Raw genomic sequence first — 24219 nt, forward strand, 5'->3', positions numbered from 1 at the left:
CAAAACCCGGAAACATCAAGACTGGTACGATGAGAAGGACAACGAAATCCAACAGCTCATTGACATCAAGTGGCAAACCTTCATTGCCTGGCAAAATAACATCAACTGCAAGGCTAAAAGAGTAGCCCATGCCATAGCAAAGGCAGCAGTTCAATCTCGGGTTAGGCAACTGAAGAACCAGTGGTGGACAAGGAAGGCTCTGGAGATCCAGCAGCTTGCTGACTGTGGGGATACCAGAGGTTTCTTCGATGCCACAAGAGCGGTATATGGCCCCAACCACCGTTGCCTAGCCCCCCTTCCCTCCAAAGATGGGCTAATGCTGCTGAAAGATATAAGTCAATGACCAACAGATGGAAAGAGCATTATGAGGAGCAGGGACACAACTCCTGAGATGAAGGCCCTTGACCAACTCCCTCAACAACTCATCAACAAGAATATGGGAGCACCACCCAGTCGGAACGAGGTGCAGGATGCCATAAGGAAGATGAAGAACAACAAGGCCGCTGGACCTGATGGCATCCCAACTGAAATCCTGAAGGGTGGTGGGCCAGTTCTCCTTAGTCACATCCACGCCCTGCTCCTCAAAATATGGGAAAAGGAGGAAATCCCTGCACAACTTAGGGATGCCCTCATTGTCTCCATCTTTAAGAAGGGAGACAAGGCAGACTGCAGAAATTACCGTGGCATTTCCCTCCGGTCCACCACTGGGAAAACTCTCGCCCGGGTTTTGGCTAATAGACTCCTCCCCCTGTCAGAAAACATTCTCCCTGAGTCTCAGAGTGGATTTCGCCCAAACAGAAGTACCATGGATATGATTTTCATTGCTCGTCAACTACAAGAAAAATGCCGGGAACAAAATCAACCACTATACATGGCCTTCATAGACCTCACCAAAGCCTTTGACTCTGTGAACCGTCAGCCACAGCACTCAGTGGCAGTGGAGGTAAAACGGAAGAACCCTTCAGGGTTCACACTGGAGTCAAGCAGGGCTGTGTCATTGCTCCCACCCTGTTCTCCATTTTCATTTCTGCTATCCTCCAGCTTACGGGTAAACACCTGCCACAAGGAGTCAGACTCATGTACAGAACTGATGGACAACTCCTGAACATCAACAGATTCAGGGCTAAAAGCAGAACCACCACCATATCCATCATTGAGCTGCAGTATGCCGATGACAGTGCCCTTGTGGCCCATTCAGAAGAGGACCTACAGTGCATTCTGGATGCTTTTGCCAAGGCATACAAGCAGCTTGGTCTGGCCCTTAACGTAAAAAAGACCCACATCCTCTACCAGCCACTACCGAACACAAATAACCTTGCTCCACCCCCAACTATCTCTGTTGACAAAACCAGACTGGAAAATGTGGACCACTTTACGTATCTCGGAAGCCTCCTATCCTCCAAAGCTAACAGTGATGATTAAATACACCACTGCCTCAGTTGTGCCAGTGGGGTTTTCTCAAGAATGAGAAAAAGGGTCTTTGAAAACCGCGACCTCCAGGCCAGGATGAAATTCTGGTCTACAGAGCGGTAGTGTTGCTCACCCTACTGTATAGATCAGAATCCTGGACCACATACAGCAGGCACCTGAAGGCACTAGAGGCACATCATCAGAGGTGCCGCCGAAAAAATCCTCAAGATCACCTGGGAAGATAGACACACCAACACCAGCGTCCTGGAGGAGGCTAACAGTCCTGCTATCACTGCCATCATCGCAAAACACCAGCTCAGATGGACTGGCCATGTCATTCATATGCCTGACTGTCACCTTCCAAAACAAGTCCTATACTCCCAGCTTCTCACAGGACACGTGCCCCGGGAGGTCTAAAGAAAAGGTATAAGGATAACATCCAAACGAACATCAAAAAATGCCACATAGACCCTAAGACCTGGGAGGACACAGCAACCGACAGGGGGACCTGGAGGAAACTTGTCCAGGAAGGAGCTGCAGTATATAATAATGATCTCCGCCGTGCTGCAGAAGACAAGTGCAGACTCAGAAAGGAGGGAGTTTCCCCCAAAAAGGCCCAAACCAATCCCACCACCACCACCGCCTACCCCTGCCCACACTGCACCAACATATGCTGCTCCAGGATCGGCCGCTTCGCCCACCTGACGACCCACAAGGACCAAGAAGGAGGACAGTCATACTCCACCCCGAGTGACTGCTGGTGATGATGATGTGTGTGTTGCATGTTGTGTTTTCATGTGTATGTGTTGAGTGTTGTGTTTTCATGTGTGTGTTGAGTGTTGTGTTTTCATGTGTGTGTGTTGAGTATTGTGTTTTCATGTGTGTGTTGAGTGTTGTTTTTTCATGTGTGTGTGTTGAGTGTTGTGTTTTCATGTGTGTGTGTGTGTGTGTGTGTTGAGTGTTGTGTCTTCATGTGTATGTGTTGAGTATTGTGTTTTCATGTGTGTGTGTTGAGTGTTGTGTTTTCATGTGTGTGTTGAGTGTTGTTTTTTCATGTGTGTGTGTTGAGTGTTGTGTTTTCATGTGTGTGTGTGTTGAGTGTTGTGTTTTCGTGTGTGTGTGTGTTGAGTGTTGTGTTTTCATGTGTATGTGTTGAGTGTTGTGTTTTCATGTGTATGTGTTGAGTATTGTGTTTTCATGTGTGTGTTGAGTGTTGTTTTTTCATGTGTGTGTTGAGTGTTGTGTTTTCATGTGTGTGTGTGTGTTGAGTGTTGTGTTTTCATGTGTATGTGTTGAGTATTGTGTTTTCATGTGTGTGTGTTGAGTGTTGTGTTTTCATGTGTGTGTGTTGAGTGTTGTGTTTTCATGTGTGTGTGTGTGTGTGTGTGTGTGTTGAGTGTTGTGTTTTCATGTGTATGTGTTGAGTGTTGTGTTTTCATGTGTATGTGTTGAGTGTTGTGTTTTCACGTGTGTGTTGAGTGTTGTGTTTTCATGTGTGTGTGTTGAGTGTTGTGTTTTCATGTGTGTGTGTTGAGTGTTGTGTTTTCATGTGTGTGTGTTGAGTGTTTTGTTGACATGTGTGTGTGTTGAGTGTTGTGTTTTCATGTGTGTGTGTTGAGTATTGTGTTTTCGTGTGTGTGTGTGTGTTGAGTGTTGTGTTTTCATGTGTGTGTGCTGTGTTTTCATGTGTATGTGTTGAGTATTGTGTTTTCATGTGTGTGTTGAGTATTGTTTTTTCATGTGTGTGTGTTGAGTGTTGTGTTTTCATGTGTGTGTGTGTGTTGAGTGTTGTGTTTTCATGTGTATGTGTTGAGTATTGTGTTTTCATGTGTGTGTGTTGAGTGTTGTGTTTTCATGTGTGTGTGTGTTGAGTGTTGTGTTTTCATGTGTGTGTGTGTGTGTGTGTTGAGTGTTGTGTTTTCATGTGTATGCGTTGAGTGTTGTGTTTTCATGTGTGTGTTGAGTGTTGTGTTTTCACGTGTGTGTTGAGTGTCGTGTTTTCATGTGTGTGTGTTAAGTGTTGTGTTTTCATGTGTTTGTGTTGAGTGTTGTGTTTTCATGTGTATGTGTTGAGTATTGTGTTTTCATGTGTGTGTGTGTGTGTTGAGTGTTTTGTTTTCATGTGTGTGTGTGTTGAGTGTTTTGTTTTCATGTGTGTGTGTTGAGTGTTGTGTTTTTGTGTATGTGTGTGTTGAGTGTTGTGTTTTTGTGTGTGTGTTGAGTGTTGTGTTTTCATGTGTGTGTGTTGAGTGTTGTGTTTTTGTGTGTGTGTTGAGTTGTGTTTTCATGTGTGTGTGTGTGTGTTGAGTGTTGTGTTTTTGTGTGTGTGTGTTGAGTGTTGTGTTTTCATGTGTGTGTGTGTGTTGAGTGTTGTGTGTGTGTGTGTGTGTGTGTGTGTGTGTGTGTGTGTGTGTGTGTGTGTGTGTGTGTGTGTGTGTGTGTGTGTGGTGTTGAGTGTTGTGTTTCAGCTTGGTTTGCCCACCAGGCTCAGAGACCAGCCCGACCAGCCTCCAACTAGATTTGAGTTTCGAACCCGTGACTCGAACGTTCCACCAGTAAACACACTTTTAAGATGTCGGAGTATCAGACTGTATCCTGTCTGTCTGTCTGTCTGTCTGTCTGTCTGTCTGTCTGTCTGTCTGTCATATGTGTCCTGCTTAATTCTTCCTCTTGCATATGGACTTGTCTTTATGAACCGTCCCTGAGTCTCAGAAGTTGACATGTGGTGAGTGATGGACGCGTCTCATCAGACTCTTTGGTCTCGGTTTCACTTGCGCGCTTGGTTACCAGGCATCATACAGGATCACGCTTTGTTACCAGGCATTATACAGGATCACACTTGGTTACCAGGCATCATACAGGATCACGCTTGGTTACCAGGCATCATACAGGATCACGCCTGGTTACCAGGCATCATAGGATCACGCTTGGTTACCAGGCATCATACAGGATCACGCTTGGTTACCAGGCATCATAGGATCACGCTTGGTTACCAGGCATCATACAGGATCACGCTTGGTTACCAGGCATCATAGGATCACGCTTGGTTACCAGGCATCATACAGGATCACGCTTGGTTACCAGGCATCATAGGATCACACTTGGTTACCAGGCATCATACAGGATCACACTTGGTTACCAGGCGTCATGTGGGATCACGCTTGGTTACCAGGCATCATACAGGATCACGCTTGGTTACCAGGCATCATACAGGATCACGCTTGGTTACCAGGCATCATACAGGATCACACTTGGTTACCAGGCGTCATACAGTATCACACTTGGTTACCAGGCATCATAGGATCACACTTGGTTACCAGGCATCATACAGGATCACGCTTGGTTACCAGGCGTCATGTGGGATCACGCTTGGTTACCAGGCATCATACAGGATCACACTTGGTTACCAGGCATCATACAGGATCACACTTGGTTACCAAGCGTCATGTGGGATCACGCTTTGTTACCAGGCATCGTACAGGATCACACTTGGTTACCAGGCGTCATACATGATCACACTTAGTTACCAGGCATCATACAGGATCACGCTTGGTTACCAGGCATCATGTGGGATCACGCTTGGTTACCAGGCGTCATGTGGGATCACGCTTGGTTACAAGGCATCATACGGGATCACGCTTGGTTACCAGGCGTCATGTGGGATCACGCTTGGTTACAAGGCATCATGTGGGAAGATGCTTGGTTACCAGGTGTCATGTGGGAACATGCTTTGTTAGCAGGCTTCATGTGGGATCACGCTTAGTTACCAGGTGTCATGTGGGATCACGCTTGGTTACCAGGTGTCATGTGGGAACATGCTTTGTTAGCAGGCTTCATGTGGGATCACACTTGGTTACCAGGTGTCATGTGGGATCACGCTTGGTTACAAGGCATCATACGGGATCACGCTTGGTTACCAGGCGTCATGTGGGATCACGCTTGGTTACAAGGCATCATACGGGATCATGCTTGGTTACCAGGTGTCATGTGGGATCACGCTTGGTTACAAAGCATCATACGGGATCACGCTTGGTTACCAGGCGTCATGTGGGATCACGCTTGGTTACAAGGCATCATACGGGATCACGCTTGGTTACCAGGCGTCATGTGGGATCACGCTTAGTTACAAGGCATCATGTGGGATCACGCTTGGTTACAAGGCGTCATACGGGATCACGCTTGGTTACCAGGCGTCATGTGGGATCACGCTTAGTTACAAGGCATCATGTGGGATCACGCTTGGTTACAAGGCGTCATACGGGATCACGCTTGGTTACCAGGCGTCATGTGGGATCACGCTTAGTTACAAGGCATCATACGGGATCACGCTTAGTTACAAGGCATCATGTGGGATCACGCTTAGTTACAAGGCATCATGTGGGATCACGCTTGGTTACAAGGCATCATACGGGATCATGCTTGGTTACCAGGCGTCATGTGGGAAGATGCTTGGTTACCAGGTGTCATGTGGGAACATGCTTTGTTAGCAGGCTTCATGTGGGATCATGCTTGGTTACCAGGCATCATGTGGGATCACGCTTGGTTACCAGGTATCATGTGGGATCACGCTTGGTTACCAGGTATCATAAAGGGATCATGCTTGGTTACCAGGCATCATGTGGGATCACGCTTGGTTACCAGGTGTCATAAAGGGATCACGCTTGGTTACCAGGCATCATGTGGGATCATGCTTGGTTACCAGGCGTCATGTGGGATCGTGCTTGGTTACCAGGCATCATATGCGATCATGCTTGGTTACCAGGCGTCGTACAGGGTCACGCTTGGTTACCAGGCTTCATGTGGGCTCAGTGTCGATGCCGTGTCAGATGCTGTACGCCCTGGTGGTCTGATACCAATGTGAGTTCGATGCAACTTGTGACCGTCTAACCTTGGGGTGTGATTTGATGCCTGTGTGCTGTCTGTACTCGAAGTCTGGGTTTATGAAACACCAACTCGTTTTCTGGACATTTTCTATACTGTTTCCATCCACTTGCCTGCTCAGTTTCGCGCCTATATCAGCATCTCTTCCTCCTTTCTGTAACCCTCTTTTTCCAACCATGTGCCTTTTCTCCCGCACTGCTCCTTCGTCTCACCCCAACTGTTGTATTTTTGCCCCCCTACCGCTTTTTGCAGAAGAAAGATATGGAGGTGCTGCGGGGCTACCTGTCGCTCCACCAAGCTGGGGAAAACCTCACCCTCAAATGGACGCCCAACCAGCTCATCAACGGCACACTGGGAGACTGTGACCTGGAAAAGAGGTAGCGGTCACCTCCATGTCGGTTTGTCACAGCCGTTCTGCAGCTTTTCTTACAGCGGTTCAAGTTGGTCAGCTCATCTACTTTATGCAAACATACAGCATCTGAAAAGAAAAGAGCAAGGCAGTACCAGGCCTGGGGTATGTCAGACGTGGGTTATTTCTTGGCTGAGCACAAAGGTGCACTCCTGCCATACATATACTCATCAGCCAGTTTGTATTGTGTATGCAGAAGTATACAAAAGGGCGGCACGGTGGCACAGTGGTTAGCATGATCACCTCACAGCAAGAAGGTCCTGGGTTCGAGCCCCGGGGTAGTCCAAACTTGGGGGTCATCCTGGGTTGTCCTCTCTGTGGAGTTTGCATGTTCTCCCCGTGTCTGTGTGGGTTTCCTCCGGGGGCTCCGGTTTCCTCCCACAGTCCAAACACATGTAGGTCAGGTGACTCGGCCACACTAAATTGTCCCTAGTTGTGTGTGTGTGTGTGTGTGTGTGTGTGTGTGTGTGTGTGTGTGTGTGTGTGTTGGCCCTGTGATGGACTGGTGGCCTGTCCAGGGTGTCTCCCCGCCTGCAGCCCAATGACTGCTGGGATAGGCTCCAGCATCCCCGCAACCCTGAGAGCAGGATAAGCGTTTGGGTGATGGATGGGTGTAAATATACACAGTATTAGAAGATGCTTGTGTTTAGACTGAATATTACAAGTATAGACTGAATATTCTGACTACCAAAGAAAACACACAATGATCATGTAGACTGTTACACTTAGGTCAGCATCTTAATGTTAACCAAGAGCAATGTTTTCCTTATTGCCCTCCGTGTTTTACCGAGTATGCCTCCATCCACACACACACACACACACACACGTTTTCCCTTCTCTTTCAGTATATACTGGGACTATGCATTGACTGTGCCTTTGCGTCAGATAGTCTGCCTGCACTGTCACCAGAGACGTAAGTTCACCATTACCTCCTGCCTCCAGCACCTGCACAGTAAGCATCTAGAACACAGTCACATGACACAGCAGCCATCACTTGATGTGGAACTAGTGTTACCGGTCGAGTCTTTGTGTTTTAATGTTCTGCCACACAGCAAACTAGAGTGTTGTCATGCTAGGGACTGCATTTTTTAAAAAAAAACCTTGAACCCATTAGGTTATACTACAGCCTGATGCTTTCATATAATGTTGTGTTACTGCTCAGACCCACTGGGGGGTTCTGAGCAGGAAGCACTGGTTATATGGACCCGCTGGGGGGTTCTGAGCAGGAAGCAATGGTTATATGGCGCAGCACAGGGGCTCAGTGGTTAGCGCTGTTGCAAGAAGGTCCTGGGTTTGAACCCCGGGGTTGTCCAACCTTGGGGGTCATCCTCTGTGTGGAGTTTGCATGTTCTCCCCATGTCTGCGGTGGGTTTTCTCCGGGTGCTCCGGTTTCGCCCACCAGAGATACATGCATGTTAGGGTCAGTACTCCTGTCTGTGCCCCTGACTGAGGCATGGCCAGACCAACTGGAGCTGGTCCCTGTGTGCTGCACGGCGGCTGCCCACTGCTCCTAGCTACACAGCTAGGATGGGTTACACGGGATCAATAAAGTACCTCAGATTCAAAAATACTGTTGTGATGCTTTGGTTTGCAATTAAAATCGGTCATCCTTTCCTCACAGCTCTCATGAATTCATACATGGTGTGTGTGTGTGTCTGTGTGTGTGTCTGTGTGCGTGCGTGCGTGCGTGTGTGTGTGTGCGCGCGTGCTGTGTACATTTGCTTCCTAATCAGTTATTGTTTTAAGCTGGCCATATTCACACGCCGGCCATTTTGCTGTCGCGTGAAGCGGCGGTTGAGAACCCGGCTGCTACGTGTCACTGCTGTGTTCCAGATTGTAACTCATGTAAATATACTGAATCACACAAAAACTCTTCATCTCACTACCCCAAATGATGTAAGACTTCCAGGAAATCAGGTGGGGAGCACCACCTGGTAGCATAATGTCTGCTTGGAGCCAACTTTTATATCGGGTATAATCTCTGTTAACATCATGCAGACACAAGGGTCAGTGTATAACATCATGCAGACATACTGTATGTGAATAACATCGTACAGACAGACGGGTCAGTGTATGTGTATAACATCATGCAGACATACGGGTCAGTGTATGTGTACCTTTTGCCACATCTGAAAGGAGCATAGGTAGAAGACCACAGCTACCTTCATGGTAGAGCTTCTTAACTGGCCTCGTCAGCATTAGCTAGATGGTTGAACATACACCATTTTACCTTGAGATGTGGCCTGGCCTCTTTGCAGATGTTTGCTAGATGGTTGAACATACACCATTTTACCTTGACATGTGGCCTGGCCTCTCTCCAGATGTTAGCTAGATGGTTGAACATACGTCGTTTTACCTTGAGATGTGGCCTGGCCTCTCTGCAGATATTAGCTAAATGGTTGAATGTACATCGTTTTACCTTGAGCTGTGGCGTGGCCTCTCTGCAGATGTTAGCTAGATGGTTGAACATACACCATTTTACCTTGAGCTGTGGCCTGGCCTCTCTGCAGATGTTAGCTGGAAGGTTGAACATACATCGTTTTACCTTTGGATGTGGTCTGGCCTCTCTGCAGATGTTAGCTAGATGGTTGAACATACGTCGTTTTACCTTGAGCTGTGGCCTGGCCTCTCTGCAGATATTAGCTAAATGGTTGAACATACATGGTTTTACCTTGAGCTGTGGCCTGGCCTCTCTGCAGATGTTAGCTAGATGGTTGAACATACATGGTTTTACCTTGAGCTGTGGCCTGGCCTCTCTGCAGATGTTAGCTAGATGGTTGAACATACACCATTTTACCTTGAGATGTGGCCTGGCTTCTCTGCAGATGTTAGCTGGAAGGTTGAACATACATCGTTTTACCTTTGGATGTGGCCTGGCCTCTCTGCAGATGTTAGCTAGATGGTTGAACATACGTCGTTTTACCTTGAGCTGTGGCCTGGCCTCTTTGCAGATGTTAGCTAGATGGTTGAACATGCATCGTTTTACCTTGAGATGTGGCCTGGCCTCTCTGCAGATGTTAGCCAGATGGTTGAACATACATGGTTTTACCTTGAGCTGTGGCCTGGCCTCTCTGCAGATGTTAGCTAGATGGTTGAAAATACATGGTTTTACCTTGAGATGTGGCCTGGCCTCTCTGCAGATGTTAGCTAGATGGTTAAGCATATGTCGTTTTACATTGAGTTGTGGCCTGGCCTCTCTGCAGATGTTAGGAGTCCACTCCTTTCATGGGATGTTGTCAGGAACTTGTGAAATGAACATTATTTTGTCTGATTCTTTATGCTTTTATGAGTTTAAACCTGGCATACATACAGTGGTTAGGTTTGCCACCCTGACCGTCACATGACAGCAATGGCCGCCCTTTGAATATGGTCAACAGACACCCCTTCCCTGTCTGGTCCCATTTTAACCAAACCAATAACACCACTCTACTCTTTTTGATTTTCTTTAAATTGCTTTCCTTCTTTTCACCCTATCTCATGTGGCGCCATAGCGGACTGTGGCGGTACGTTGGTGCTTGTCAGTCAGGACGGGATCCAGCGACCGCCCCTCCACTTTCCGCTTGGAGGTCACCTGCTGGCCTTCCTCTCCTGTCTGGAGACAGGTCTCCTGCCCCGGGGTCAGCTGGAGCCTCCACTCTGGTCCCAGAGAGGCAAGGTTTGTAACCGTCCTTAGAAAAAATATAAAGGATAAAGCTGCCGTTGTTTTTACAACTTTTCACCATGGAATAAACTTGCAGGATGTGTAGACTGGTTTTATCATGCTTTTCTCCACGGAAATATGTGCTCAGGTCACAAGAGATAGACCCCCCCCCCTGTCCCACAGCTAAATAAATAGATGGATGGTAGGCAAAGATTGTCTCTTCGCTGAAAGAGATGGCTGTTGTATTTTGTGGAGGAAGGTTAATTCGAGAAAAAAAACTATGAAACTGCTAAAAACAGAAGAGCTTTGTCTGTGAGTGAATCCCTTATTTAATGAACCTAGAGCCCCCTGAACAGCCGGGTAGCAGCAAGGGGCCATCCACACTGAGAACGATAACTATGAATATATTGTTTTAAAAATCGTTCTAACTCAAGTGGACAGTGGAGTCCACACCAAAACTATAACGACAATGACAGTGGCGAACGATATCATTGGGATCATTTTCAGAGTGATTTGATAAACGATAGAAACACTGACAGCAGATCAAAATCCATTCACATTTATAGGGCACCACATTCAACATGGCAGATGACATTGTGGAGAGACTCATGATTGAGGGACAACAAAATGCATCCCGTTTGATAAAACAGTGTTTTGACATACTGCCAAATGGTCTTTGGCATTGATGGGGTCTCTGTAGTTCCTTTGGTCCTTACTGATGTCCTCTTTGATGATCACCAGGAGACCATCAAATTGATGTTGACCCATACAAAGGTATGAATAAAATCTGTCTTCAAAAGACGACAGTGAGTATTGGATGTGTCCCCTTTAGTGTTAGCTAACTGCTAGCCCATGTGGAGCAGCAGTTTTGATGGCACCGGGTTAGTCTGGCTGCGGCCTCATCTGTTGTTAACTGTGTTTTTGATGTCATTGTGTGAAGTGCGGGGAGGTGTGTCGAGGGTGTCTAGCTGGGAGGGCTGGCGTTGGATCGGCTGAGAGAGCTTGGTCTGCTGCTTCTGGTGGGCCCAGGGACCGTGGCCCTGCCTGGAGCTGCGCCTGAGGAGGAAACACCGAGAGTGGTCTGACAGGACGTGGAAGTGGGGCAGGCTAAGCTAACTGCTAGTCCATGCAGACCGGCAGTTCTGACAGTCATCCTGGCATTTTTGTTGTTGATATGTTGGACATACTATGTGTTCTTGTAGTTTTTTTTTTTTTTTTGGGGTAGTTTGGATGTACACTATATGAAGAAAAGTATAGGGACACCTGGCCATTACACCTACAGGAGCTTTTATGACATCCCATTCTAAATCCATAGGCATTGATATGGAGTTGGTCCCCCCTTTGCAGCTATAACAGCTTCCACTTTTCTGGGAAGGCTTTCCACAAGATTTTGGAGTGTTTGTGGGAATTTTTGCCCATTCATCCAGAAGAGCATTTGTGAGGTCAGGCACTGATGTCGGACGAGAAGACCTGCCTCACAATCTCCGTTCTAGTTCATCCCAAAGGTATTCGATGAGGTTGAGGTCAGGGGTCTGTGCGGGCCAGTCAAGTTCTTCCACACAAAACTCACCCAACCATGTCTTAATGGACCTTGCTTTGTTCACTGGGGCACGGTCATGCTGGAACAGAAAAGGGGCCCTCCACAAACTGTTCCACACAGTTGGAAGCATAGAATTGTCCAAAATGTCTTGGTATGCTGAAGCATTAAGATTTCCCTTCACTGAAAGTAAGGGGCCTAGCCCAACCCCTGAAAAACAACTCCATACCATTATCTCTCCTCCAGCAAACTTTACAGTTGGCACAATGCAGTCAGGCAGGTAACGTTCTCCTCCAAACCCAGACTCGTCCATCAGACTGCCAGACAGAGAACTGTGATTCGGCACTCACCAGAACACATTTCCACTGCTCCAGAGTCCAGTGGCAGCATACTTTACACCACTCCATCCGACGCTTGGCATTGTGCTTGGTGATGTAAGGCTTGCATGCAGCTGCTTGGCCATGGAAACCCATTCCATGAAGCTCCCGGCACACAGTTTTTGTGCTGATGTTAATGCCACAGGAAGTCTGGAGCTCTGCAGTTATTGACTCAAAAGAGCGTTGGCGACTATTGACTCAAAAGAGCGTTGGCGACTTGTACACACTATGCACCTCAGCACTCGTTGACCCCGCTGTGTGACTTTACGTGGTCTGCCACTTCGTGGCTGAGTTGCTGTTGTTCCTAAACACTTCCACTTTTCAATAATACCACTTACAGTTGACCGTGGAATATCTAGCAGGGAAGACATTTCATGAACTGACTTATTGCAAAGGTGGCATCCTATGACAGTACCACGCTTGAATCCACTGAGCTCTTCAGAACGACCCATTCTTGCACAGATGTTTGTAAATGCAGACTGCATGGCTAGCTGCTGGATTTTATACACCTGTTGCAATGAAACACCTGAATTCAGTGATTAAGAAGTGTGTCCCAATTGTTTTGTACATATAGTGTATGTGTTCTTGTAGTTTGGATATGTGTTTTTGTCTTTGTGTTGCACTGCTGTGGGCTGGGGGGGGCAATATTTCGTTTCACTTCATGTGCACAGGTACATGGAATGAAATGACAAATAAATGTTCCTGATTCCTGGATTCTCCTAACTCCTCTCGTCTTGGAAGAATTTCATGAATCCATACCCTTCTGGTTTTCTTTTTCTTTCTTTGTGCAACATACAGGTCATCAATATCCATCAAGATCCATTTTCCTTAGCTGGCCACACAGCAGGAGCGTGCAGTGCATGTGCTTGGCAACACTGTTACAGAACGTAATCGTTCATCAGTGTGGCTGTTCACATGGTTATCGTTACTGTCATCATTATAGGTATCGTTCTTGGTGTGGATGCTCACATGGTTATCATTACTGTCATCGTTATAGGTGTCGTTCTTGGTGTGGATGCTCACATGGTTATCATTACTGTCATCGTTATAGGTGTCGTTCTTGGTGTGGATGCTCACATGGTTATCATTACTGTCATCGTTATAGGTATTGTTCTTGGTGTGGATGCTCACATGGTTATTGTTACTGTCATCATTTATAGGTGTCGTTCTTATGCTCACATGGTTATCGTTACTGTCATCGTTATAGGTGTCGTTCTTGGTGTGAATGCTCACATGGTTATCGTTACTGTCATTACAGGTATCGTTCTTGGTGTGGGTACTCACATGGTTATCGTTACTGTCATCGTTACAGGTATCGTTCTTGGTGTGGATGCTCACACGGTTATCGTTTTAGGTGTCGTTCTTGGTGTGGATGCTCACATGGTTATCGTTACTGTCATCGTTATAGGTATCGTTCTTGGTGTGGATGCTCACACGGTTATCTTTACTGTCATCGTTATAGGTATCGTTTTTGGTGTGGATGCTCACATGGTTATCGTTTTAGGTGTTGTTCTTGGTGTTGATGCTCGCATGGTTATCGTTCCTGTCATCGTTGCAGGTATTGTTCTTGGTGTGGATGCCCACATGGTTATCGTTCCTGTCATCGTTACAGGTATCGTTCTTGGTGTGGATACCCACATGGTTATCGTTCCTGTCATCGTTATAGGTATTGTTCTTGGTGTGGATGCTCACACGGTTATCTTTACTGTCATCGTTATAGGTATCGTTTTTGGTGTGGATGCTCACATGGTTATCGTTTTAGGTGTTGTTCTTGGTGTTGATGCTCGCATGGTTATCGTTCCTGTCATCGTTGCAGGTATTGTTCTTGGTGTGGATGCCCACATGGTTATCGTTCCTGTCATCGTTACAGGTATCGTTCTTGGTGTGGATACCCACATGGTTATCGTTCCTGTCATCGTTATAGGTATTGTTCTTGGTGTGGATGCTCACACGGTTATCTTTACTGTCATCGTTATAGGTATCGTTTTTGGTGTGGATGCTCACATGGTTATCGTTTTAGGTGTTGTTCTTGGTGTTGATGCTCGCATGGTTATCGTTCCTGTCATCGTTGCAGGTATTGTTCTTGGTGTGGATGCCCACATGGTTATCGTTCCTGTCATCGTTACAGGTATCGTTCTTGGTGTGGATACCCACATGGTTATCGTTCCTGTCATCGTTATAGGTATTGTTCTTGGTGTGGATGCTCACACGGTTATCTTTACTGTCATCGTTATAGGTATCGTTTTTGGTGTGGATGCTCACATGGTTATCGTTTTAGGTGTTGTTCTTGGTGTTGATGCTCGCATGGTTATCGTTCCTGTCATCGTTACAGGTATCGTTCTTGGTGTGGATGCCCACATGATTATCGTTCCTGTCATCGTTACAGGTATCGTTCTTGGTGTGGATGCCCACATGGTTATCGTTCCTGTCATCGTTACAGGTATCGTTCTTGGTGTGGATGCCCACATGGTTATCGTTCCTGTCATCGTTATAGGTATTGTTTTTGGTGTGGATGCCCACATGGTTATCGTTACTGTCATCGTTTTAGGTATCATTCTTGGTGTGGATGGCCCTTAACAGCAGGACACATAAACAGGATGAGTTTGTTGTGATGTTAAGGGCATTTATGCTTGATTTGTGCATTTTAACTTCTGGAAGTGATTCTGAATTGTTGGCTCATCCAGAATAGAGTAAGTATCATCTGTCTTGCTTAACAAATTGCTATGAGTCTTATTCCAGCTGCTTGAGTATTAATGCTTTTCTCTATAGGTCTGTTCCTGGTTCCTAGCTGGAACTAGTGGGATCTTATTTTAGTTGTAGCTGTTTTTCACCTAGTGTGTCCTTAATTATTTCTTGTTGCCTAGCTGTTTTGACTTAGTTATCCTTTTAGCTTGTAAATATATTCCTTGGTAGCTTGCTGTTTGCAGTTTTAATAGTTTTGTGTGAGGTTTGACAGAGGTTTACATAAGTGACCAGTTTCTGGGCAGTAGACCTAGTTTCAGTTTAGGTCTTTGGCCAATTGGGTGTTAAGTGGCCAGGGTGTGGCCTGCACTCCTGGCAGACAATTAACAATGAGTTTTCCTTAAATCACTGCTGCTACTTGGAGATGCTTACAAACATCAGGCAAACAAGCCGAGGGCAAACAGGTCTAGGTTGAACGAAGGCTAGAGTGAACAAAGGCAAGCGGGACTTTTTCAAGCCAAGACTTCGTCCAGCAAGGACTGCTCTTTTTAGAGCCAGTCAGTCATCTGTATTTTGTGTACCTAGTACAGACTATGTGTTTCTTTCGAATTCCTGTCCTTTCCTCTTCCTGGGGTTGGCACAGACGTTGGGTCACTCCTAGGCGCTGTGTCCCTACCAATCTCATCTATCCCACTCTCTCCACTCACGGTGAGCAAGTGGTGACGGCAGGGCTCTGGAATTGCCAGTCTGCGGTGCCGAAAGCTGAGTTTATCTCAGGCTACGCATCCTTGCCCCCCCTCAACGTTCTTGCTCCAACTGAGACCTGTATCATGCCAGAAAACACTACGACACCCACAGCTCTGTCTGATGTGTACTCTTTTTCTCACACTCCCAAAGCTGGGAGGCGAGGTGGTGGTACTGGCCTGCTATTTTCCCCGAAATGGAAACACTCTCTTGTTTCCATTCCACAATTTTCTCCGCCCTCTTTTGAATTTCATGCTGTTACTGTCTCTTATCCAATCAGACTTACCATTGATGTTGTGTACCGCCCACCAGGCCCCCTTGGTGAGTTTCTGGAGGAGCTTGACACACTTGTCTCGCACTTCCCTGTTGATGATGACTCTGCACTTATCCTTCTCAGTGACTTCAACATCCACACTGACAAGCTAGATCCTCTTCTCTCTTTCCTCTCCTCCTTTGACCTTCACCTCTCACCCTCTCCTCCTACCCACAAGGCCGGCAACCAGCTGGACCTTATCTTTACTAGACACTGTCCTATTTCCAATCTCTCTGTTACTCCCCTCCAGCTCTCTGACCACTAAATCATGCCCTACTCTCTCTCCCTGTCTTCACCCCCCTCAGCCCCTTCCCCTACCCACATGGTTTCCACCCGTAGACACCTCCGCTCTCTCTCCACCACTGATCATTCTTCCTCTGTTACCCCTATCCTCCCTACACCTGAATCTGTCTCTCTCCTACCCCCTGACACTGCTACCGATCTTCTTCTCTCTACCCTCTCCTCTGCTCTGGACAATCTCTGTCCTCTCACCTCCAGGCCTGCACGCCCAACTCCACCTGCCCCTTGGCTGTCCGACTCGGTACGTACTGACAGACGGAGCCTAAGAGTGGCAAAGCGCAAATGGAGAAAAGGCAAACTCCCACAGGACCTTCTGAACTTCCAATCTCTTCTTTCCACTTTCCCCTCCTCCCTTTCTGCTGCTAAAGCTGCCTTCTATCACTCTAAAATCATATCCTCTGCCTCTAATCCTAAGAAACTCTTTGAAACCTTCTCTACCTCATCCTACTTCCTCCCTTCTCCCTGATGATTTCACTAACTTCTTTGACAAGAAGGTAAACTACATCAGATCCTCCTTTTCTCACCACCCGGTTAGTGCTCCTTGCACTATCCCACCCTCTGCACCCTCCTTCACCTCTCCACATCGCACCCTATCCCACCTCGCTCCCCTCTCCCCCGGCGAGGTCCTCAGCCTCATCACATCCAGTCGCCCCACCACATGCTCCCTTGACCCGGTCCCCTCCCCTCTTCTTCAGTCTATAGCACCTGAACTCCTTCCCTTTCTAACCCATCTCATCAACACCTACCTCCAGGCAGGATGCTTTCCATCTGCCTTCAAGATTGCTAGAGTCACCCCGCTTCTCAAGAAACCATCACTTAACCCCTCTGACGTCAAAAACTACAGACTGGTTTACCTTCTACCTTTTCTATCAAAAACTCTCGAACGTGCTGTCTTTATTCAACTTTCTTTGTACCTCCACCAGAACAACCTCCTGGACCCCAACCAGTCTGGGTTCAAGGTGGGTCACTTGACAGAGACGGCCCTCCTTGCAGTGACAGAATTGCTGCACGCTGCGAGAGCAAACTCTCTCTCCTGATACTCCTGGACCTGTCAGTTGCGTTCAACACAGTGAACCACCAGATCCCCTCTCTACCCTTGAGGAGCTGGGTTTCACAGGCTCTGCACTCTCAATGTTTGCAACCTACCTGATGAGTCGCTCCTACCAGGTGACATGGAGGGGATCTGTGTCAGAGCCTCACAGAATGACTACAGGCGTTCCATAAAGTTCGGTTCTGGGTCCTCTCCTTTTCTCCCTGTACACGACATCCCTGGGTTCTGTTATTCGCTCGCATGACTTCTCTTACCATTGTTATGCCGATGACACCCAGCTGATCTTGTCCTTTCCTCCCTCTGACACACAAGTAGAGACACGCATTGCTGCATGCTTGACTGACATCTCAGAGTGGACGGCGACACACCACCTGAAGCTCAATTTGGACAAGACAGAGCTGATGCTCCTCCCAGGGAAAGGTTGCCTGCACCGAGACCTTGCCATCACCATTGACAACACCGTGGTGACGTCGACTCGGACTGCGAGGAATCTGGGTGGGATCCTGGACGACCAGCTGTCGTTTGTTGCAAACGTTGCATTGGTTGCTTGCTCCTGCAGATTTCTCCTCTATAACATCAGGAAGATTCGCCCATTCCTCACCGACGAGACGACACAGGTGCTCATCCAGGCTCTGGTCATCTCTCGGCTGGACTACGGCAACTCCCTCTTTGCTGGTGCCCCGGCGTCGGCCATCAGATCTGCAGCTTGTTCAGAAAGCTGCAGCTCGTCTGGTTTTCAATTCTTCCACACAGCTCCCCTTCTCATGTCCCTACACTGGCTCCCAGTAGCTGCTCACATCCAGTTTAAGACTCTGGTGCTGGCCTACAGGGCAATGAAAGGAACAGCTCCTTCCTATCTCCAGACCATGGTCAAGCCCTACACCCCCGCCCGACCACTTCGCTCTGCTGCCTCGGCGCCTGGTTGCCCCATCGCTCAGAGACCCTGCTGTCGATCGACCCGGTCACGGCTCTTTTCTGTCCTGGCCCGACAGTGGTGGAATGAATTCCCTACTGATGTCAGGACAGAGGAGTCGCTGCCCATCTTTCAGCGCAGGTTGAAAACTCACCTCCTCAAGAACTACTACCCTGCTACTTGTTCTTAGCACTTATTGTATTCACTCATTAAAAAAAAAAAACTCTTTCTTGTGCTTTTACTTTAGCACTGGTTTTGCTCTTAGATGCTCGTTTAGATGCACTTATGACCTCTGATGACTAGTAGTTCTCCTGATTTTCTACATTAAATGCACTTATTGTAAGTCGCTTTGGATAAAAGCGTCGGCTAAATGACTGTAATGTAATGTAATGTAATGTAATGGTTTACCCATTACATCGTGTATGGTATAAATGCCATAAATGGCACATGAATAGATATTCTTGTGTGTGTGTGTGTGTGTGTGTGTGTGTGTGATTCTTTCAGGGAAAAGTTTTCCCTAAACTGAGGAAGAGGAACAGTGCAGCCAGACTGTTAGAGCAGGACAGGAATGGGGAGGAGCAGACCACTGCTGACTACGTGTTTCGCATAGTGTACCCTGGATACCGACATGAATCGAGTGAGTAATTTCAGTCACACACCTACACAGTTGTGCAGACCTGCACGTTACACTCACAAAGTGCTCTGCATTAATGTGTTTGCACACCAAGTCTGAATTTGTTGTGTGTTTTTTTTTTTTTCATCATTGTGTGCCGACAACTCAGAAAATCTCTGAGAGCTTAGTGACAGACATGGAAAAATGCAGAGTCAAGACTTTCCAAAACACTTCTGATAGATGACATTTCTGGCATTGGTGTGTAAACCTAATGGACAAAACATAATGTTGCTTTTTTTATATATATATATTTTCTTTACGTGACTCTGCAGACGGAAGTTTCGGACTTGGTGTGTAAAGGCCTTTAGTGCCTGAACAAAAGCTTTTCACCCTTTGAATTGTGTGTGTGTGTGTGTGTGTGTGTGTGTGTGTGTGTGTGTGTGTGTGTGTGTGTGTGTGTGTGTGTGTCAGTACACCTGTACCTTGTGATTATGAACATTTTATGCTGCCGTGATGTCTTAACACAGCTGGGGTGTGTAGGCCTCTGCAGTGAGGTGCTCTTTCTAACAGTGTTCTCTGTTGTCCCGTTGGTGCAAGCAGTCACTATAAACTACCACCACAGCACGGGCAGCCGCGCGCCTTCGCTGGACGATGACGAGGAAGAAGAAGATAGGCTCCACGCTATGATCTCAATGATCTGCTCGCGGAACCTCACAGACCCTAATGTCATGAAAGGTTTTTATCACCTTACCACACCCACCCAACCCCCCACCCCCTCCACCCTTCAACCCTCCGACCTCACCCCGCACCGCAAAACCTCACCATGGCTGGAGACATCCCTTCCCACAGCTCTACCACGCCCCTGTCCCCTCCCCTAACCTGCCAGCCTAGCACCCCCTTCCCCCTCACCAGCCTCATCTGTGTGTGTGTGCACCCGAGGCCTCGTCCAACAGTATGTGTGTGTGTGTGTGTGTGTGTGTGTGTGTGTGTGTGTGTGTGTGTGTGTGTGTGTGTGTGTGTGTGAGTGTGTGTGTTGTTTTGGGGGGTTAACAGCTGAGGATGGAGATGTATTGGGGAAGTTGAGGTCTTCTCTCTGTTGATCATAAGACTTGTCTTACTGATGACCTGATTAGTGCTTTTACTCGTATAACACAAGGATTGTTCTGCTTACTGTGCTGCTCTTGCTAGTCCTGCATGCTAGCTCTTGTAGTGTTGTGAGTCACAGGTTCAGCCCCACCACACCTTGCTCAGGTTTCTGCCTTCCTACCTCCAAGGACCTCTCCATTATCTGTAGTACATTTTGTTATGTGTCGAGGCCTTATCAGAAACTGAGGTCAAAATTCAACCTGTAAATTAAGTGCTGCGTAGCAGAGGACTCTCAGCATAGTCTGACTCATATGTTCCGTGTAACTCGGAGATGTCATGCAGCCAGGGCACTCATTCAATGCTATGATAAAAGCAAATGCTAGGTTAAGTGGCGGGTCCCTGTATGTGCGATGGAGGAAGAGAAGGAGACAAGAGGGAAGGCAGCATCGGTAGGCGGTTTTGGAGTGTGTCAAACAGAAGGTCACTCGCATGCAACAGCTCCGCATAGCAGCTCGCAGCTAGTCACATTATTTGTGTGTTGCTGTATACATATATTCACACCACCCAGCCACAGCGAGTCTATGGCTGACATTTTATGACCTTCTCCGTGGCCTTGTGCACCACATTCTTCATCACGAGTGGCTCATCCTGTACTAGAGCACGCATTGGGCATTAATTGACAATTTTCTGCTTTCATGTGAGCTGACATCCCTTGAATTTCTTTCTTTTGCATGTCGTCTAAATCAGTGTTTCTCAACCGGGGGTCCGCGGACCCCTAGTGGTCCGTGGTGTAATTGCAAGGGGATCGTGAAAATAAAATATCTTTAAAAAAATATCCTATGACATTTATAGAAATAGGATTATTTTACTCAAATGTGACTGAGACCTTTATCTACCTAAACTATAAAGGGTAACAGGACTTTTTTCTCTAATTACATCTGTTTCACAAGTGTAATTTATTGTATTTTAATAAGAGATCTCGCTCCCGTTTGCATTGTTAAAAGTTACTGCATAAGAATTCTGTTTTGTTACATATATCTAAGTTACAACTGAAAGCTCTTATTTTTGCCCCAAAGAGTGAATAAATGCTATAATGCAATTTAAAATGCAGTTTCTACTGTTTCTATCAAATTGCAACCCCCCTCCCCCAAGATCAGGTGGAGGGGTCCTCAGGGTAGATCAGAAATACGCAGGGGGTCCAGGACCCCAAAAAGGTTGAGAACCACTGGTCTAAATGACACATTAGCCCTGAGATGATGTCCCGTTGACACTGTGAATATGGCCTAGCAGGGCCCTGTCAGTAAACGGTGGTTGCCGTGTCAGTAATTGTCAAGTTAAGGCCACATCAGCCTATTACGCCGTTGCTGCTAATGTCACGCTGTCTCCCCCATGTGTTCCTCTTTACAGTGTTCAGAGACACAGTCTGGTCCATCTGGCAGGCGTGGATGTGGATAAACCTTGAAATGCACCATCAGACGAGTCATAGAGCGCCACCAGAAGCGTTAATGAGATATGAAAATGCAGAAGTCTTTTAGATTTATTGGTCAAGAAGCTCAAGTCAGGTTACTGTGTCCGGCTGCTTGTGCGTCTTCAGTTGTTGAGACTGGCGTGCTGATGGATGTTGATTAGAGCAGCTCTTCCAGCACCCCTCAGCGCTGTTGGGTCTAGGTTATCGAGGCCAAGGGCTGCTTTTGCTTAGTTTGTTAACACTCTTTATTTTACTTAACCTTGTTCTGTTTCATTTCTTTTTGAGTTTTGTCCTTTCATTTCTCACGTGCAACATGCTTGACAACTTTGCATGGTAAAAATGTGCAACCTTTTCGTTGTTTTTTGAAGAACGACCATGTGTTGCTGCTTATTTGTGGTGGAAAACCCGTTGTACTGTTTCTCACTTTCCTGTTTTTTTTTATTTCTCTCTGCTCTGATTTACTTTTGTCCGTTCTCCTTGATTCTCGCATTTTTTTCTGCAATGCTGTTCACTGTAATTCTTCACTAACCTCGCCCTCCCCCCCGTCCCTCGTCCCCCCTCCCTCCCCCCATTATAATGACTATTTGGTCCTGTGGGGTTCCGCAGTAGTAGAGACGTGGAGTCCTTCTGTGAACAGGGTTGTATTACTTAACCCAAAACTGTCACCAGTTGTTGATCACGTCTACTCCCAAAGTAACAACAAGAGGGGGGAACCCAAGTGGGGGTCTCCTTCAGACGTTTTCTCGTTTCCTTTTCGTTGTTATTATTACCATTTTGATTTGATTTGTGGGGTTCTTGAACGACCAAAGCACCACGACATATTTATGACAGGTCATCAGCTCCAACCTGAAGAATTAAGGTGAAGAGCATTTATTTGATGCTGGAGTTTTTACGTTCTTTTCTCCCCTTTGTATGCCCTTTAACTCGTGTGCATTGTTTCATTTGGAAGTTTTTTGGTTTCTCTTGTTTGGTTCTGGGGCTATGTGCATCCTGCATGGCCTGAGCATCAGCCCGGTCTCTGTCCTCTCTTCTTCAGCTCCTCTGCCTCCTTTCTCGTGTGGTATTCTGCACTCTGTGGAGCCACCTCCTGTTCTTGCAGTCTCTCAGCTTTTCCTCTGAATGCAATTAACAAGCATGGCTTCCCTGCATCTTCTTCTTCAGCTGCCTTTCTCAAAACCTGTGCCTGCTACAGATGGGGTGTTTCTCAGACCATCTCTGCATTGTTCCGGTTCCCTCAGTGTGTTTGTGTTTTACCGGCCCTCACATGTAACACGATTGTGTAACCTCCATCTATGTATTTATCTGTCAGTCTCATGAAGACAAAACAAACTCACTATCTGGGATCAGCAAAGGGGAAAAAAAGCGCAATTATTTGTGGTTGAGCTGAGGGGCCTATGTCATAATATGTAGGCCGTATTTCACATCGAAAGAGAAGTTAACTTATCTCACTGATTGGTATGTAGATGTACTGTGCCTTTAAAAGTTTGTAAGAGGTACTGAGGCTTTCAAATTAGAGACATTTGTTAACACGGACTTTGTAAACATCCTAAATGGTAAACGAGGTGTGGGCCTAACATGTAGCGTCACCCATCTGGTCTCTGAGCACTGTGGGACCTCTCCATCTCTCTTCTCTCTCAACCTTGTTCTTTCCGACCTTAGACCATGGGGAGATGATGGAGATGCAGGGATTTGGAAGCAGTCCGTCGTCATGGCAACAAGCCGAATTACCGGGTCATGTGTCATCGTGCCTGTCCTGCTCCACTGGGGGTAGCAACGTGTCTTTCGACTACACAGCCGGCTGCACCTGCATTCACGATGCATCAGATATACACACGTATGTGCTCAGTCATTCACACAAGTGCACATTCCTTCCCTCATTCATTCCCGTGTCATCCTGCAGAACCCTTCCCTTCAGCAGAACCCACGCATTACTGTAGGAAGCGATTCATAGAACCAGACAAGTTTATGCCCTGGCTGGATGTGCACTAGTGACATATCACACACACACACACACACACGCAGAGCCTACACACTACACCATAACCTTTAGCAGACATCAAATAACTTTCAGTTTTAGGATGTGTAATGATGCCTCGTGTGTCTTCTTATTAAACCCAGCGATCAGGAAAGCAGCTTTCCTGGCGGAGGAGATTGCTAGGAAACACGGCGACAGTGATTTGGTGATAATGAGTATTTTTCTGTTTGTTTTTGTTGTTGCTAGTATCCCTCTTAAGATGCTCTGCCAGAACATGAAGAGGCAGATAGTTTCCAGAGCCTTTTATGGATGTAAGTGTGATATGTTACTGCTCAGTGTTGTGTGTTTTTCCAAACGCTGCAAAAAGTAGTGCGTAAGAAATCCTTGTGACACATTCTACGTCTCAAACTAAGACACATGACGGGTTGAATTTCTTGAACTCCAACATTACCAACATATAGTTTGCTGTTTAGCTGTTGTGATATTTCTATGTATTCACTTTATGTGGTACTATTCATGGAAACTGTCAAATGATGAATTACTCACCACATCGCTAAAAACTAACCTGACCCTTCTCACAATAATGTTGTGTGTGTGCGGCCATTGTGTCTATATGCTTCACTTTTTCCCAGAGCAAAATGAATGGGAAGAATAAAATGGACTCTACCTGTGACATATGGAATAATGACAGTTCAGTACGATGTATCAGTCAAGAATCGGTGTTTAAGGGGGTCCGGGTAGCGTGGCGGTCTATTCCATTGCCTACCAACACAGGGAGTCAGTTCGTCAGTTCGAATCCCCGTGCAGAGCCGGCCCAAGG

General features: G+C 46.8%; 1 protein-coding gene across 1 annotated transcript in view; it reads left to right on the forward strand.

Annotated features, from left to right (window-relative positions):
- Window positions 1-24219, forward strand: part of sgsm2 (small G protein signaling modulator 2) — a 168500-nt gene that overhangs the window by 115162 nt on the left and 29119 nt on the right. The window contains exons 8-14 of the mRNA XM_056283318.1: window positions 6544-6668; window positions 7546-7613; window positions 10192-10355; window positions 18762-18894; window positions 19471-19605; window positions 23084-23258; window positions 23646-23710. Of these exons, the coding sequence (XP_056139293.1) occupies window positions 6544-6668; window positions 7546-7613; window positions 10192-10355; window positions 18762-18894; window positions 19471-19605; window positions 23084-23258; window positions 23646-23710 (865 nt within the window). The remainder of the gene's footprint in view (window positions 1-6543; window positions 6669-7545; window positions 7614-10191; window positions 10356-18761; window positions 18895-19470; window positions 19606-23083; window positions 23259-23645; window positions 23711-24219) is intronic.

The sequence above is a fragment of the Lampris incognitus genome, chromosome 7, assembly GCF_029633865.1.
Source record: "Lampris incognitus isolate fLamInc1 chromosome 7, fLamInc1.hap2, whole genome shotgun sequence".
Lineage (NCBI taxonomy): Eukaryota > Metazoa > Chordata > Actinopteri > Lampriformes > Lampridae > Lampris > Lampris incognitus.